We start from the raw sequence: 14,152 nt of genomic DNA, 5'->3' as shown, positions 1-14,152 counted from the left end.
CAGATGTGGATGTCCTGGGCTGGCGTGGTGACACATGGTCTGCGGTTGTGAGGCCGGTTGGATTTACTGCCAAATTGTCTAAAACAATGTTGGAGGCAGCTTATGGTAGAGAAATTAACATAAAATGATCTGGCAACAACTGTGATGTCCATTCCTGCAGTCAGCATGGCAATTGCACGCTCCCTCAAAACTTGAGACATCTGTGGCATTGTGTTGTGTGACAAAACTGCACATTTTAGAATGGCTTTTTGTTGTCCCCAGCACAAGGTGCACCTGTGTAATGATTATGCTGTTTAATCAGCTTTGTGATATGCCACACCTTTCAGGTTGATGGATTATTTTGGCATGGAGAAATGCTCAGTAACAGGGATGTAAACCAATTTTTGTTAATACGGAACATTTCTGGGATGCTTTATTTCAGCTCATGATACATTGGATCACAATTTTACATGTTGTGTTTATATTATATTTTTGTTCGGTATACATTGTAGAAGACACTGGAGTCCAGAATAGCAAACTCACAGTGTTTAATCCATATATTTCCCAGGGTGAGTTTAGAAGCTGCTAGTTGGAGTTTGATTAGGTAGAATAAGGAGTCTGCTGTGTAGCTAGCATTTAATTGGAGCAGCTCTCAGATGATTAGGAGGGTTGTGTTTTTTTACCATGCGTAGGGGGCCCATTTCAAGGATTACAGTGACGGAGACTGTAAATGAGATTGAGACTAGAAATGGAATAGGGAAAGAACAGTGACTAAGCAATGGTGGAGAAATGTATATGAAAACAGCAACAGATCCTTTTTTATGCTTACTCTGCTCTCAGAGAGTGAGCGAGCGAAAGAGAGGGAGAGAGAGACAGAGAGAGAGAGACAGAGAGAGGGAGACAGAGAGAGGGAGACAGAGAGAGGGAGAGAGAGAGAGCGAGGGAGAGAGAGGGAGACAGAGAGAGAAAAAGAGAGAGAGAGAGGGAGACAGAGAGAGAAAAAGAGAGAAAAAGAGAGAGAGAGGGGGAGACAGAGAGAGAGAGAGAGAGAGAGAGCGCGTGACAGAGAGAAAAATGATTCCGACTCCCGTCTCTGGCTTTTAATGTTTCAACAGAGAAAAGTGCTTAGCTGTGTGATAACTGGGATATGCACAATAAGGTTAATGGAAACACTGTCAACAGGCTGTAAACTGCCTGAGCCGCCTTAATGGGGTGCTAATCAGCATCAGGGAACGGCCCTTCAGGGAGGAATATACAGCTGCCTCAGAGACTATACTGTTACAGATCTGTCGGCCTACCACCGAGGAGGGACTGCTCCTTCATTGCATGGCTTACTGCATTAGTGTCCCATGTACTGCATGGCGTGCATCATAGCATAGCCAGCATTACAAGTAGAACACACATCGGATGCATTCGTGTTATCTTTATTTATTTTATTTGAATCTTTATCTTTAACTCTGCGTTGTTGGATAAGGACCTGTAAGTCCTTATAAGGACCTGTAAGTAAACATCTCACTGTTGGTCTACACCTGTTGTTTACATGTGACAAATAACCTTTGATTTGTGAATCAGTCTATTTTAAATGTATTCTCCTTGTCTTTGTGGACAGAGTCCCAATTCATCAAACCTCACTTACCTGCCCCGGGCTTTTTAAAATGTCACACTAACGTTTCTGATAAACAAACCACTTATCTTGTTTCACCCCTAGTATGCAGTCGATTAAAGCTTGTTAATTCAATTTAGCAGACGAGAATGAATGGTGGTGGCATCTTGGGGTTATGCGTGTGTCAAACGCATACAGAGGAATTCATTCATGTTCAAACTCCACTGAGAGAAACCACGAGAAATGCCTCTGTCCAGAACACTGTGTGTAACGACTTAGAGAATACTTACATTTATTTTGAATGACCAAAGTAATGATTCATTTGGAATTACACACACACGTTCATGCTTTTCTGATAAAACTAGTTTTTGTAGTAGTAGTTTTGGGTTTTATAATGTGTCCACTTAAATAATTGAAAACGGTGAAAAACCCATTAAGTTTCATGAGTCGTGAGTCCTCACCTAAAATATGTTACTGCTCTTGCTGCACTACTCTGTTAAATGAATCATGATGTTTCTGATGTGCCAGCCACTCAAAGCCTCTCTGTGATGCTCTTCAAGGCCCATGCTGCTTTTACTCTGATGTAGGTAGCAATGAAATCCACTCAGGCCCTGAGTAACCAGATCCACGGTACTTATATGTCAGCCATTGAATAGAGCTCTCTACAGATAGATAGTAGCTCTTAGCCCATCAGAGATGTGCTACTGTACAGCATCACCTGGTTACCAGAATGTTGCTAGTCTGTCCTCGTTTTTCCCCTTTTTCCAAAATGTACAAATTTGGTCAAATGTATTTGGCTGTTACTAGGGAAAGTTTTGCTATTCAGAAGTGTTTGCAGTCATATAGCCTTTGATGTATGCACACTGAACAGGATTTAGAATGTTCTGGCACACCAGGTGTTGATGCTGGGTCCCTGGTGACTCGGTGTGACATATGTGGATCTATTTGGTGTTTTGAATGTCAACCTGGCAATTGACAGAGCAGCGTTGAGAAGCAATCTGAGACATTCATAATCTCCAAAAGGCTAACCATCTCCATTCTGGAGCCTTCTGTTCTCACTGTGGAGCAAGAGGCTATGCTAGAGGTTATGCTGATAAATCGGATTCATTTCAAGTCAGAACACCACCCCCACCACCTCCCTGCAGGAAGTAAATCTTTCTATTCATCCACAGAGTATGAAAATTAGATTTATTGATGCACCATATATATAAACCTTTACAAATCACTTGCCAGACACAAGATTTATGGCTGTGTGGGCTGTGGAGTTGCATCATTTTCACCGAGGCGTTGGCTGGCGCTCTGTGTGTCTGTCCTGCAGACTAGAGGCTTCTCCTCACCCTCCTCGCCACCACCACCCGCCCACCTCGCCACCAACGCCCGCCCAGACAAGGCCTCTGATTTATCACATCCACCCTGGCAGACTTTTACAGCCTCCTTGATTATTGTTCAGTGCTAAATGGATAACAGATTATTCTAAATACCCTTTAATACACAGGGTGTCATTAAGCTGCTGTGGCATCTCTCGGGTGGGGGAGGCGCTCATCGTCATTTTTCTCAGATTGTAATCATTGCATCAATACTGACTTTCCTGTAACTTCCGAGATCGTTTATGAATTGTTTCCTGCAATGTCAATATGAATCCCTGTGATAAATGCCTGGACCCTCTCCGGACTCTCGATCTGTGCTCACCTCACTAGCACAGGCAGACATGCAGGATTAAGGAAGATATTCATTTCCCGCTTCATCAGTGTGATTTTCAGAGAAACTTGTGGCTCATCAAATCAGAGATGTATCCAACAGCTGTGTAATAGGGATTTGAACCTATTTTTTGCTTTGGTTTCAAGCCATTCCCATGTCTAATGGCCTCTGTGCGTCTGTACAGGAGTCCTTCTGCCCTGTTGTGGAAGTAGTGCCGCTAATGGACATTACTCACTGCTGCTCACCGCTCAATAAACTGGAATCAATACGTCTTCCTTAGCTATGTAGTCCAAGTTTTAATTAACGATTATGTTTATTAATCACTTTTATTGTAATGAGTTTGGCTTTGCAAAGAAAATGAGCAGAGTGTTAATTTGTAACTTTATTTGTGATTGTTGATTTTCAGGGCTGTCCCCAGATCCTGCCCACCAGTGACATCCTGGTACCTGCAGGGATCATTCGGCCAATCACGCTGCGAGCCCGGAACCTCCCTCAGCCCCAGTCTGGACAGAAGAACTATGAGTGTGTGTTTAACATCCAGGGCAAGATGCAACGCATCCCAGCTGTACGCTTCAACAGCTCCTGTATCCAATGCCAGAACACCTCAGTGAGTGCCTGGCCTATTAACATGACTGCACTCAATGTGTTTATACAGTATTTACTGTAAAATATCTTGTGTGTTTTTGTTGGGTTTGGGATCTTGGTGCAAGGTAAAAGCTCAATAAGTACCTTTGTACTATTATGCTGATCATAGACTGATCTTTTGAAGTAGTTTTCTACAGGTCCTATACTAATACTGGTATAGAGACAGAGAATGCCTCTCTCCTCTTGCTCTGCCCCCCTCTCTCTCCCTCCCCCCTCCCTCACCCTCCCTTCTCCCTCTCCCTACCCCCTTCCTCCCTTGCTCTCTCTCATGGAAATAATATGCAGAAGAAATCAAGGTGACTTTTCATTGAGTCACTGATCAGAAAAAAAATACTTTATCCGCAAAATCAGCAAAGACATCAATTCAGAGCATTAAACTTGTTTTCTCAATCCCAGTGAAACATGTGGCATGTCAAAGAGCTGACATTGAGAGTCTCCTCTCTCCCCATATCTCTCTCTCTCTCTCTCTCTCTCTCTCTCTCTCCCGATATCTCTCTCTCTCTCTCTCTCTCTCTCCCCACATCTCTCTCTCTCTCTCTCTCTCTCTCTCACTCCCTCTCTTCCTCTCTCTCTCTCTCTCTCACACTCTGCACCCTCTTTCTATCTCCCTCTGTCTCTTCCTCCCTCTCTCTCTCACACTCTGTAGCACCCTCTTTCTATCTCTCTCTCTCTCACTCTCTCTCTCTCACACTCTGTACCCCTCTTTCTATCTCTCTCTCTCTCTCTGTCTCTTCCTCTCTCTCTCTCTCTCTCTCTCTCTCTCTCTCTCTCACACTCTGTAGCACCCTCTTTCTATCTCCCTCTGTCTCTTCCTCCCTCTCTCTCTCTCTCTCTCTCTCTCACACTCTGTAGCACCCTCTTTCTATCTCTCTCTCTCTCTCTCTCTCTCTCTCTCTGTAGCACCCTCTTTCTATCTCCCTCTGTCTCTTCCTCCCTCTCTCTCTCTCTCTCTCTCTCTCTCTCTCTCTCTCTCTCTCTCACTCTGTAGCACCCTCTTTCTATCTCCCTCTGTCTCTTCCTCCCTCTCTCCTATTCTCCTCTCTTCTCTCCTCTCTCTTCACACTCTGTAGCACCCTCTTTCTCCCTCTGTCTCTTCCTCCCTCTTCTCTCTCCTCTCCTCTCTCCTCTCTTCTCTCTCTCTCTCTCTTTCTATTCCCTCTCTTTCCCTCTCTCTCTCTCTCTCTCACACTCTGTAGCACCCTCTTTCTATCTCCCTCTGTCTCTTCCTCTCTCTCTCTCTCTCTTTCTATCTCCCTCTGTCACTCCTCCCTCTCCCTCTCTCTCTTCCCCCATCTCTCTTCTCTCCTCTTCTTCTCTCTCTCTCTCTCTCCCCACTCTCTCTCTATCTTTCTATCTCCCTCTGTCTCTTCCTCCCTCTCTCTCTCTCTCTCTCTCTCTCTCTCTCTCTCTCTGTAGCACCCTCTTTCTATCTCCCTCTGTCTCTTCCTCCCTCTCTCTCTCTCACACTCTGTAGCACCCTCTTTCTATCTCCCTCTCTCTCTCCCTCTCTCTCTCTCTCTCACACTCTGTAGCACCCTCTTTCTATCTCCCTCTGTCTCTTCCTCCCTCTCTCTCTCTCTCTCTCTCTCTCACACTCTGTAGCACCCTCTTTCTATCTCCCTCTGTCTCTCTCTCTCTCTCACACTCTGTAGCACCCTCTTTCTATCTCCCTCTGTCTCTTCCCTCTCTCTCTCTCTCTCTCTCTCTCTCACACTCTGTAGCACCCTCTTTCTATCTCCCTCTGTCTCTTCCTCCCTCTCTCTCTCTCTCTCTCTCTCTCTCTCTCACTCTGTAGCACCCTCTTTCTATCTCCCTCTGTCTCTTCCTCCCTCTCTCTCTCTCTCTCACACTCTGTAGCACCCTCTTTCTATCTCCCTCTGTCTCTTCCTCCCTCTCTCTCCTCTCTCTCTCTCTCTCTCTCTCTCTCTCACACTCTGTAGCACCCTCTTTCTATCTCCCTCTGTCTCTTCCTCCCTCTCTCTCTCTCTCTCTCTCTCTCTCTCTCTCTCTCTCTCTCTCTCTCACTCTCTGTAGCACCCTCTTTCTATCTCCCTCTGTCTCTTCCTCCTCCCCTCTCTCTCTCTCTCTCTCTCACACTCTGTAGCACCCTCTTTCTATCTCCCTCTGTCTCTTCCTCCCTCTCTCTCTCTCTCTCTCTTTCTCTCTCTCTCTCTCTCTCTCTCTTCTCTCTCTGTAGCACCCTCTTTCTATCTCCCTCTGTCTCTTCCTCCCTCTCTCTTCTCTCTCTCTCTATTCCCTCTTTCTTCCCTCTCTCTTCCTCTCTCTCTCACACTCTGTAGCACCCTCTTTCTATCTTCCTCCCTCTCTCTCCTATTCCCTCTCTCTTTTTCTCCCTCTCTTTCTCTCTCCTTCTCTCTTCCTCCCTCTCTCTCCTATTCCCTCTCTTTCTCCCTCTCTCTCTCACACTCTGTAGCACCCTCTTTCTATCTCCCTCTGTCTCTTCCTCCCTCTCTCTCCTATTCCCTCTCTTTTACCCTCTCTTTCTCTCTCCCTCTCTCTTCCTCCCTCTCTCCCTCTCTCTTCCTTCCTCTCTCTCTTTCTCTCTCCCTCTGTCTCTTCCTCTCTCTCTCCTATTCCCTCTCTCTCTTTCTCCCTCTCTTTCTCCTTCTCTCTTCCTCTCTCTCATATTCCCTCTCTATTTTTCTCTCTCCTTCTCTCTTCCTCCCTCTCTCCTATTCCCTCTCTCTCTTTGTATCTCCCTCTGTCTCTTCCTCCCTCTCTCTCCTATTCCCTCTCTCTCTTTCTCCCTCTCTTTCTCTCTCCCTCTGTCTCATAGTGATGTCACAGACGGCTGCCCTCTGTGACCCATCTGGTTGACACTGTAACCCCAGGGAATCTTGTAAAACAATTAGCCAGTCACAGGATGTGACTCTTCATTTGGTTGGACAATGTAACACCACGGAAAGGGAATGTGGTGTGGGTGGATGGGCCGGAGTGTTCCTGGGGTAGGAGGGTAGGAAAATGACCAGGCTTCTGCCACGGAGTGTGTCCCCTCTAACCCCCCTAACCCCTGCAGATCAAAGCTCAGGCTGTGGGCCGCCTTCCTTCGACAGGACAATTGATGTCCCGTGGCAACTTAATAATGAGGATCACGTCTCCGGCACACACACCTCAATGGGTCAGGTTAGGATTGATTGTTGTACTTTCCCTGGCCGACACATGCTGCCTGGTGCGCTACATAGTGAAGGCCTTCGGAAGGACCCTGCCACGGAGAGCAACTGTCGTCTTTCTATCCACTATCACTCATTTCCTTCGTGCCATTATTCTTTCTGTCTCTGACACCCACCCGCGCTCCGGCTATGCATTTAAAATGAAATTGAAAAGTAGTTTTGTGGTAGACCATTAACTGAGTGCCCAAAGGTTAGAGCATTGGGGTTTGGATCGTTGAAGGCATTGAACCGCTGATGCTGTGTAAACAATGAGACAGCTCTATGAATATAGTGAGGCTATCAGCATAAATAGATGGGTGCTTTAATCACTTCACCTACAGATAAACATTTGAAGTTGTTTGTCACGCACAGGGATAGGCTAATACTCTTCATGTAGACAGCTATATGCTGCTACTGCTGTCTACCCACTGTGCAAGCCAATGTGTGTCTATATTTCACCTTGATAACCAGAGTGAATAAGCATTCACACTGGATCTCCATGGGTGATCGTTTGAAGACCACAGTGTAAACTAATCAATGTCTGCACAGCTATTGAGAAAATAAAACATTGAATATACAACATTAACTGTAAATGTTAGGCCTCCCTCCCACTCCTCTGCTTCATCTCGGTCTGACAGAAAAGAGAAACCCAACCTTGAGATTGATGTTTTTTTTGTTTTTTTTAACTTAACCCTTCTCCCACTGATGCCCCTCCCCCAACTGACTCCCCTCCCCTTTTGAATGTTACCTACACCCCTCCCCCATGTATCTCTCTATCTCTGTCTTTCTTTCCCCACCCCCGTCTCTCCTCTCTCTTTGTTTGAATGGGATGTTTAGATGAATAGATAGTGTGATTACCTGTGACACAGCGGGCCACATCATCCCCCCGTCTCTGTCTCTCTGCCCTCAACTGATGGATCTCTCCTGAATAGTAATTTAGCCATAGTAAAGACATGCCGCAGATTAGACTCAGTCTCTGGTGTGTGCTGTCCGCCCCCCCTCCCCCTCCCCCCAAACACTCAAGGCAACAGCCATCAATCAATTTGCCGTCAAGACGAGTGGCGCAGCTTCATTCCCACAGTGCTGTAGCCAGGTGACTTTAAGGCCATGGGGTCCATGCTAATGCAATTGTGAGTGTCCTCAGATAGGCAATGCTGAATCAATCAATTTCATCTCCTGTTTACTCTGCCCCTTGCTGAGAACGTTCAGATATCAGTCAGCACTTTTGTCCTCATGGGAGGCCCCTGTTCTGTGGTGGGGGTTAGTTAGGTTAAGCATACGTTGGACATGTTCACCAGCTGTGACAGTATGTTTTACCAGACAGGGCAACTCTAGCCTGTTGCAGTTTGATTCGCTTTCACTTTCAGGTTTTTCTTTAATATCTGTTCATATAGGGATTGTAATGCTTAAACTAAGTGAGACTGGCCTCTGCGTGGTGATGGAAAATGTTCTCTGAGTGGAACTAACTCAGATTCTTCCCGTGGGACCTAAACACACAGCCAGACCGCTCAAATTATTCCTTCACTGCCTCATAACTGTTCTCTTATCAGGTCTCTTATCCCTGCAACGATCTCCTCTTCCAATCAGGGCCCCTCCCTGGGAGAGAAGGGGCGTTGTAGTGGACAAGCAAGCCTCCCTCCCGTCTCCCGTCGCTTCCCACTGCCTGGCCTTTCTCCCCCTGAGACAGCTGCTCTGTCCCTCTCTCAGTGATATGCGTTTATAGACCGCTAAATACGTTTAAAAATACAGCAAAAATAGCAGTTTAACAAAAATTATAATTCAATAATAGAAGAAATTGCATTTATTTTCAATGACTTGTCAATCAACTGACCGTGCATGCTATTTATTTGAAAAGTTATTACATTTCAGAATTGTTTATTCAAATCACTTCCTGAATTGACTCCTTTCAATTTGAATTGAACCCAACCCTGGTACATAGAACTGCCATTAAGAAACTAGCCGTGAGGCCCGTATGTCCACGTTGCTGTGTGTTTGTCTATTTTCAGAACTGCTGTATGTGAAGTTGACCCTTGATCTGTGATGTGCAGTTCAGTGTGTGAAAGATGTCTATGCCATAGATCTAGAGAAGCCCTGGGTCATTGATGCAGACAGATAACAGCAGTTTTCCCTCAGTTTGCAGACAGACAGCAGTTTGCAGACAGAGAGGCAGACCAATAGACAGAGGAGAACAACACATTGGTCTGACATCACATCCTGCACAAATACAACATAAGGTTGTGCCCTGTCTCTGCCCAAATACAGCCTGAAGTCAAATACATCCCCTTTCCACATTCCATCTCTTCCCCGTCTCTCCGCCTCTACTTTGGTATTTCAAAGCATTCATTTTCTCCAGCTAAATAGACCAACTAAGGTACACTACTGGTTTACTCCTGGTGTGGTTGGACTCATGTCATTTCAGTTCTAATGCAACAGGTGCATCATGCATGACCCACATGCCACCTGCGTCCATAGAGAAACACAGTACCTTTTTCTAAGGTGCGCATACATACAGATTAGACAAGTCTATATGATAATTCATGCTGATCCACATCAATCCATAAATGATGTTCCCCAACTGTAGGATATATACGGGTATCATTTCAAAAGGCATACCACGGACTGTAATCAGCTCAGACACACGCCTGCTTGTTTCTTCCGCTTGATTTTACTGCAGACATCAGCAATGTGCTGCCATAGCTGGAATAAATCAGTATGATACACCCCCCACACATATACACACTGCCTTTCAAAATAAATGATAAATCGGGGTCTTTGAAACTCAATAAGCATTTGCTTTGGTAGTGTAAAGGGCTTTTGTGCATTTTATGCATTTTTGTTTGACAGCATGCTCTACGTTGCAGATTAAACATGGCACGCGTATAACTTTGATTGGCTGAATCTTAATACATGGGACTTTTGTATCAAAAGATTAAAATAGTCCCAAATTAATCCACGGATGTAAGTGTTGCTAAGCCCTGCTGACCCCATAGCGACAGGCATTGGCAGTGTTACCCAGGAAACGTGGAGTAAAGGCCTTTTGCACAACGAGTTCTGCACTATCCTCTTGATGGAAAGTGCTCTCACAAAGAACATCATTATTTCCCGAACCATGGTAGCAAAGCTTTTGAATAAAAAAAACACTTCCATGTTATTTTTCAGGCTTTCTGAACCAGCATGCCCTCATTATTCTATTATTCTCATCAAGTGCCCAATCAGACTACCAACGTCTTTGGTGTTTCTCAGTGGAACATACTTGTCAGGTCTCCAAAGGACCTGCCCTGCTCTTGACACCAAAGGCCCTGCTAATGGAAAAGATTTACCATGAACCAACGTACATGTTAATGATACTGTGAACAGGTCACCTCATTGTCAATGTAAAAAAAAAAAGCTCAATTTTACATCAATTAGGGGAGGATATTATATATTTATTCATTTAACCTTCATTTAACTAGGCAAGTCAGTTAAGAGCAAATTCTTATTTACAATGACAGCCAGATGACGCTGGGACAATTGTGCGCCGCCCTATGGGACTCCCAATCACAGCCGGTTGTGATACAGCCTGGAATCAAACCAGGGTGTCTGTAGTGACGCCTCTAGCACTGAGATGCAGTGCCTTAGACCGCTGCGCCACTCAGAAGCACCGATATATGTTGCTGTTTATGATACATCTTTGAGGTTGTTTTTATCCTCCAACAACTCCTCTGCACTTTTTTCCTCATAGAATAGTCATTATAATTATATGGTATTTACCCTCTTTCTTGTGATTGTTGCATATTTGCATCCCCGTCAGTCTCTGAGGTCGTAGATACTGTGCCTGTGAGGCTCTGTAGCAGGTGGGCTCTGTAGCAGGTGGGCTCTGGTGGAATAAATTGTCCTCTAAATGGTGTGATCTAGCTATCAATAGCATGAATTATGAGCCTGTTTCATCCTGTTTGTTTTGCTTTAAGCACCAGCAATGGAAAGGGAGTGAGTCTCCGCTGCATTCCCCTAATTGAGAAATCAGTGCATTAGTTATGCCTGCTCTGAACTCTTTGTAGACTCCCAAAGTAATCTACAGACAATGTTTCAGTGTCGTCATGTGAAAAGTATGCTTTGGTGTTGTCCGGTTAATGCACTTACCTCAAATATGATGGCACGAATTCAACCATGGCCTCAACATGCAATTGATATACTCTATGTTTATGGAGTGAGCTCTGAACCAGCCGTAATCCTTCGTGGCTAATAAGACCATTCCAGATGACCCTATCTGTTTCTTTAATCAGGCTAGTCTGACCTTAAATCTGCCACCAGGATGCAGCATACAGGACATATTTTCCCAGTGCGGTTTACAGAAAACATCATGAATGTTCACTAATATGGACTCGCTGTTCATTACTGTGTATGTTTAAGAAGGAAAAAGACCCTTATTCAAAGGTCATTTTGCTGAAGTCGGTAGAAGTTTGAAACTTAATTCAATTAAACAGGAAAGCCTTCATCATTAAGGGGAAATGATTTTCACTCTGTCACCAGAAGGGAGCCAGCATTGATGACAAAGCCAATTCTACTAGTCATAGTCTACACCAAGGTTTTTCTCAAACTCTGTCCTGGGCAAAAACCAAAACGTGCACCCGGGGTGGGTGTGAAAACTACAGCTGATCCTTGCCAGAGTATAATTGAATCTTTATTAGTTTATTCTGAATAAACACAAATTATTTAAGAAAAATATTCTCCAAACCCATCATCTTTGAAACATAGTAAGCCTAAAATAAAATGAACTTGGTTACAATATGTGTATCTTTCATATGGGTCCCTTCAACAGACACTTCACAATTTACAGTTATATCTGAACAAATGGAAGCTATTCCTTCTGGTCACTGCCACTCTATCAATCCATTTGTTCAGCTATAACTGTTGTTTCCATTAAGAGCTAAGGATAAGTCTTAAAAGGTAGCGCTAGTTTCAAATGGGGTTTTTCTATCCAGTGATGTTTTTTTATTTTTTAAAGTAAGATTACCTCACTGCCTCGCCTTGCCTCGCCTGCAGCCCAGAGACATGTCTGACAGAACCAGGCCAGTTTGTCTCCACTTGCTAGTTTCAGACCCAGTGGAACCATGGCCTGAGGAAAATCAATTCACGACTGGCAGAGATAAGCTGCATTGTATGGCCCAACACAAAAGCTTCCCTCCGTTTACACACAACCACTAATCTCCTCAAAGCTGCCTGCCTTTCACTTGAAAAAGAAGGCTAGAAAATACATTATATTACCTCCAGAAATACATAGTTACTTCTAGAAGTACATTATGTTACCTCCAGAAATACATAGTTACTTCTAGAAGTACATTATACTACCTCCAGAAATACATTATACTACCTCCAGAAATACATTATACTACCTACAGAAATACATAGTTACTTCTAGAAGTACATTATGTTACCTCCAGAAATACATTATGTTACCTCCAGAAATACATAGTTACTTCTAGAAGTACATTATGTTACCTCCAGAAATACATTATGTTACCTCCAGAAATACATAGTTACTTCTAGAAGTACATTATACTACCTCCAGAAATACATTATACTACCTCCAGAAATACATTATACTACCTACAGAAATACATAGTTACTTCTAGAAGTACATTATGTTACCTCCAGAAATACATTATGTTACCTCCAGAAATACATAGTTACTTCTAGAAGTACATTATGTTACCTCCAGAAATACATTATGTTACCTCCAGAAATACATTATACTACCTCCAGAAATACATAGTTACTTCTAGAAGTACATTATGTTACCTCCAGAAATACATTATGTTACCTCCAGAAATACATAGTTACTTCTAGAAGTACATTATGTTACCTCCAGAAATACATTGTTACCTCCAGAAATACATAGTTACTTCTAGAAGTACATTATGTTACCTCCAGAAATACATTATGTTACCTCCAGAAATACATAGTTACTTCTAGAAGTACATTATGTTACCTCCAGAAATACATTATGTTACCTCCAGAAATACATAGTTACTTCTAGAAGTACATTATACTACCTCCAGAAATACATTATACTACCTCCAGAAATACATTATACTACCTCCAGAAATAAATAGTTACTTCTAGAAATACATTATGTTACCTCCAGAAATACATTATGTTACCTCCAGAAATACAATATGTTACCTCAAGAAATACATTATACTACCTCAAGAAATACATTATACTACCTCCAGAAATACATTATACTACCTCCAGAAATACATTATACTACCTCCAGAAATACATTATACTACCTCCAGAAATACATTATACTACCTCCAGAAATACATTATACTACCTCCAGAAATACATTATACTACCTCCAGAAATACATTATACTACCTCCAGAAATACATTATACTACCTCAAGAAATACATTATACTACCTCCAGAAATACATTATACTACCTCCAGAAATACATTATGTTACCTCAAGAAATGCATTATACTACCTCCAGAAATACATTATGTTACCTCCAGAAATACATGATGTTACCTCCAGAAATACATTATATTACCTCCAGAAATACATGATGTTACCTCAAGAAATACATTATACTACCTCCAGAAATACATTATACTACCTCCAGAAATACATTATGTTACCTCCAGAAATACATGATGTTACCTCCAGAAATACATTATACTACCTCCAGAAATACATTATACTACCTCCAGAAATACATTGTTACCTCCAGAAATACATTATACTACCTCCAGAAATACATTGTTATCTCCAGAAATACATTATACTACCTCCAGAAATACATTATACTACCTCCAGAAATACATTATACTACCTCAAGAAATACATTATACTACCTCCAGAAATACATTATACTACCTCCAGAAATACATTATACTACCTCCAGAAATACATTATGTTACCTCCAGAAATACATTATACTACCTCCAGAAATACATTATGTTACCTCCAGAAATACATTATGTTACCTCCAGAAATACATTATACTACCTCCAGAAATACATGTTACCTCCAGAAATACATTATACTACCTCCAGAAATACATTGGTACCT

General features: G+C 43.0%; 1 protein-coding gene across 2 annotated transcripts in view; it reads left to right on the top strand.

Annotated features, from left to right (window-relative positions):
* The window catches only part of LOC121840463 (plexin A3-like), a 171,147-nt gene that overhangs the window by 117,744 nt on the left and 39,251 nt on the right, over nucleotides 1-14,152 (top strand). For both annotated transcript variants that reach the window (XM_042304127.1, XM_042304126.1), the window contains exon 10: nucleotides 3,687-3,887. In XM_042304127.1, the coding sequence (XP_042160061.1) occupies nucleotides 3,687-3,887 (201 nt within the window). The remainder of the gene's footprint in view (nucleotides 1-3,686; nucleotides 3,888-14,152) is intronic.

The sequence above is a fragment of the Oncorhynchus tshawytscha genome, linkage group LG22 (genome assembly GCF_018296145.1).
Source record: "Oncorhynchus tshawytscha isolate Ot180627B linkage group LG22, Otsh_v2.0, whole genome shotgun sequence".
Lineage (NCBI taxonomy): Eukaryota > Metazoa > Chordata > Actinopteri > Salmoniformes > Salmonidae > Oncorhynchus > Oncorhynchus tshawytscha.
The sequence above is the reverse complement of the archived record's forward strand: the minus strand, read 5'-3'. Positions and strand labels throughout refer to the sequence as shown.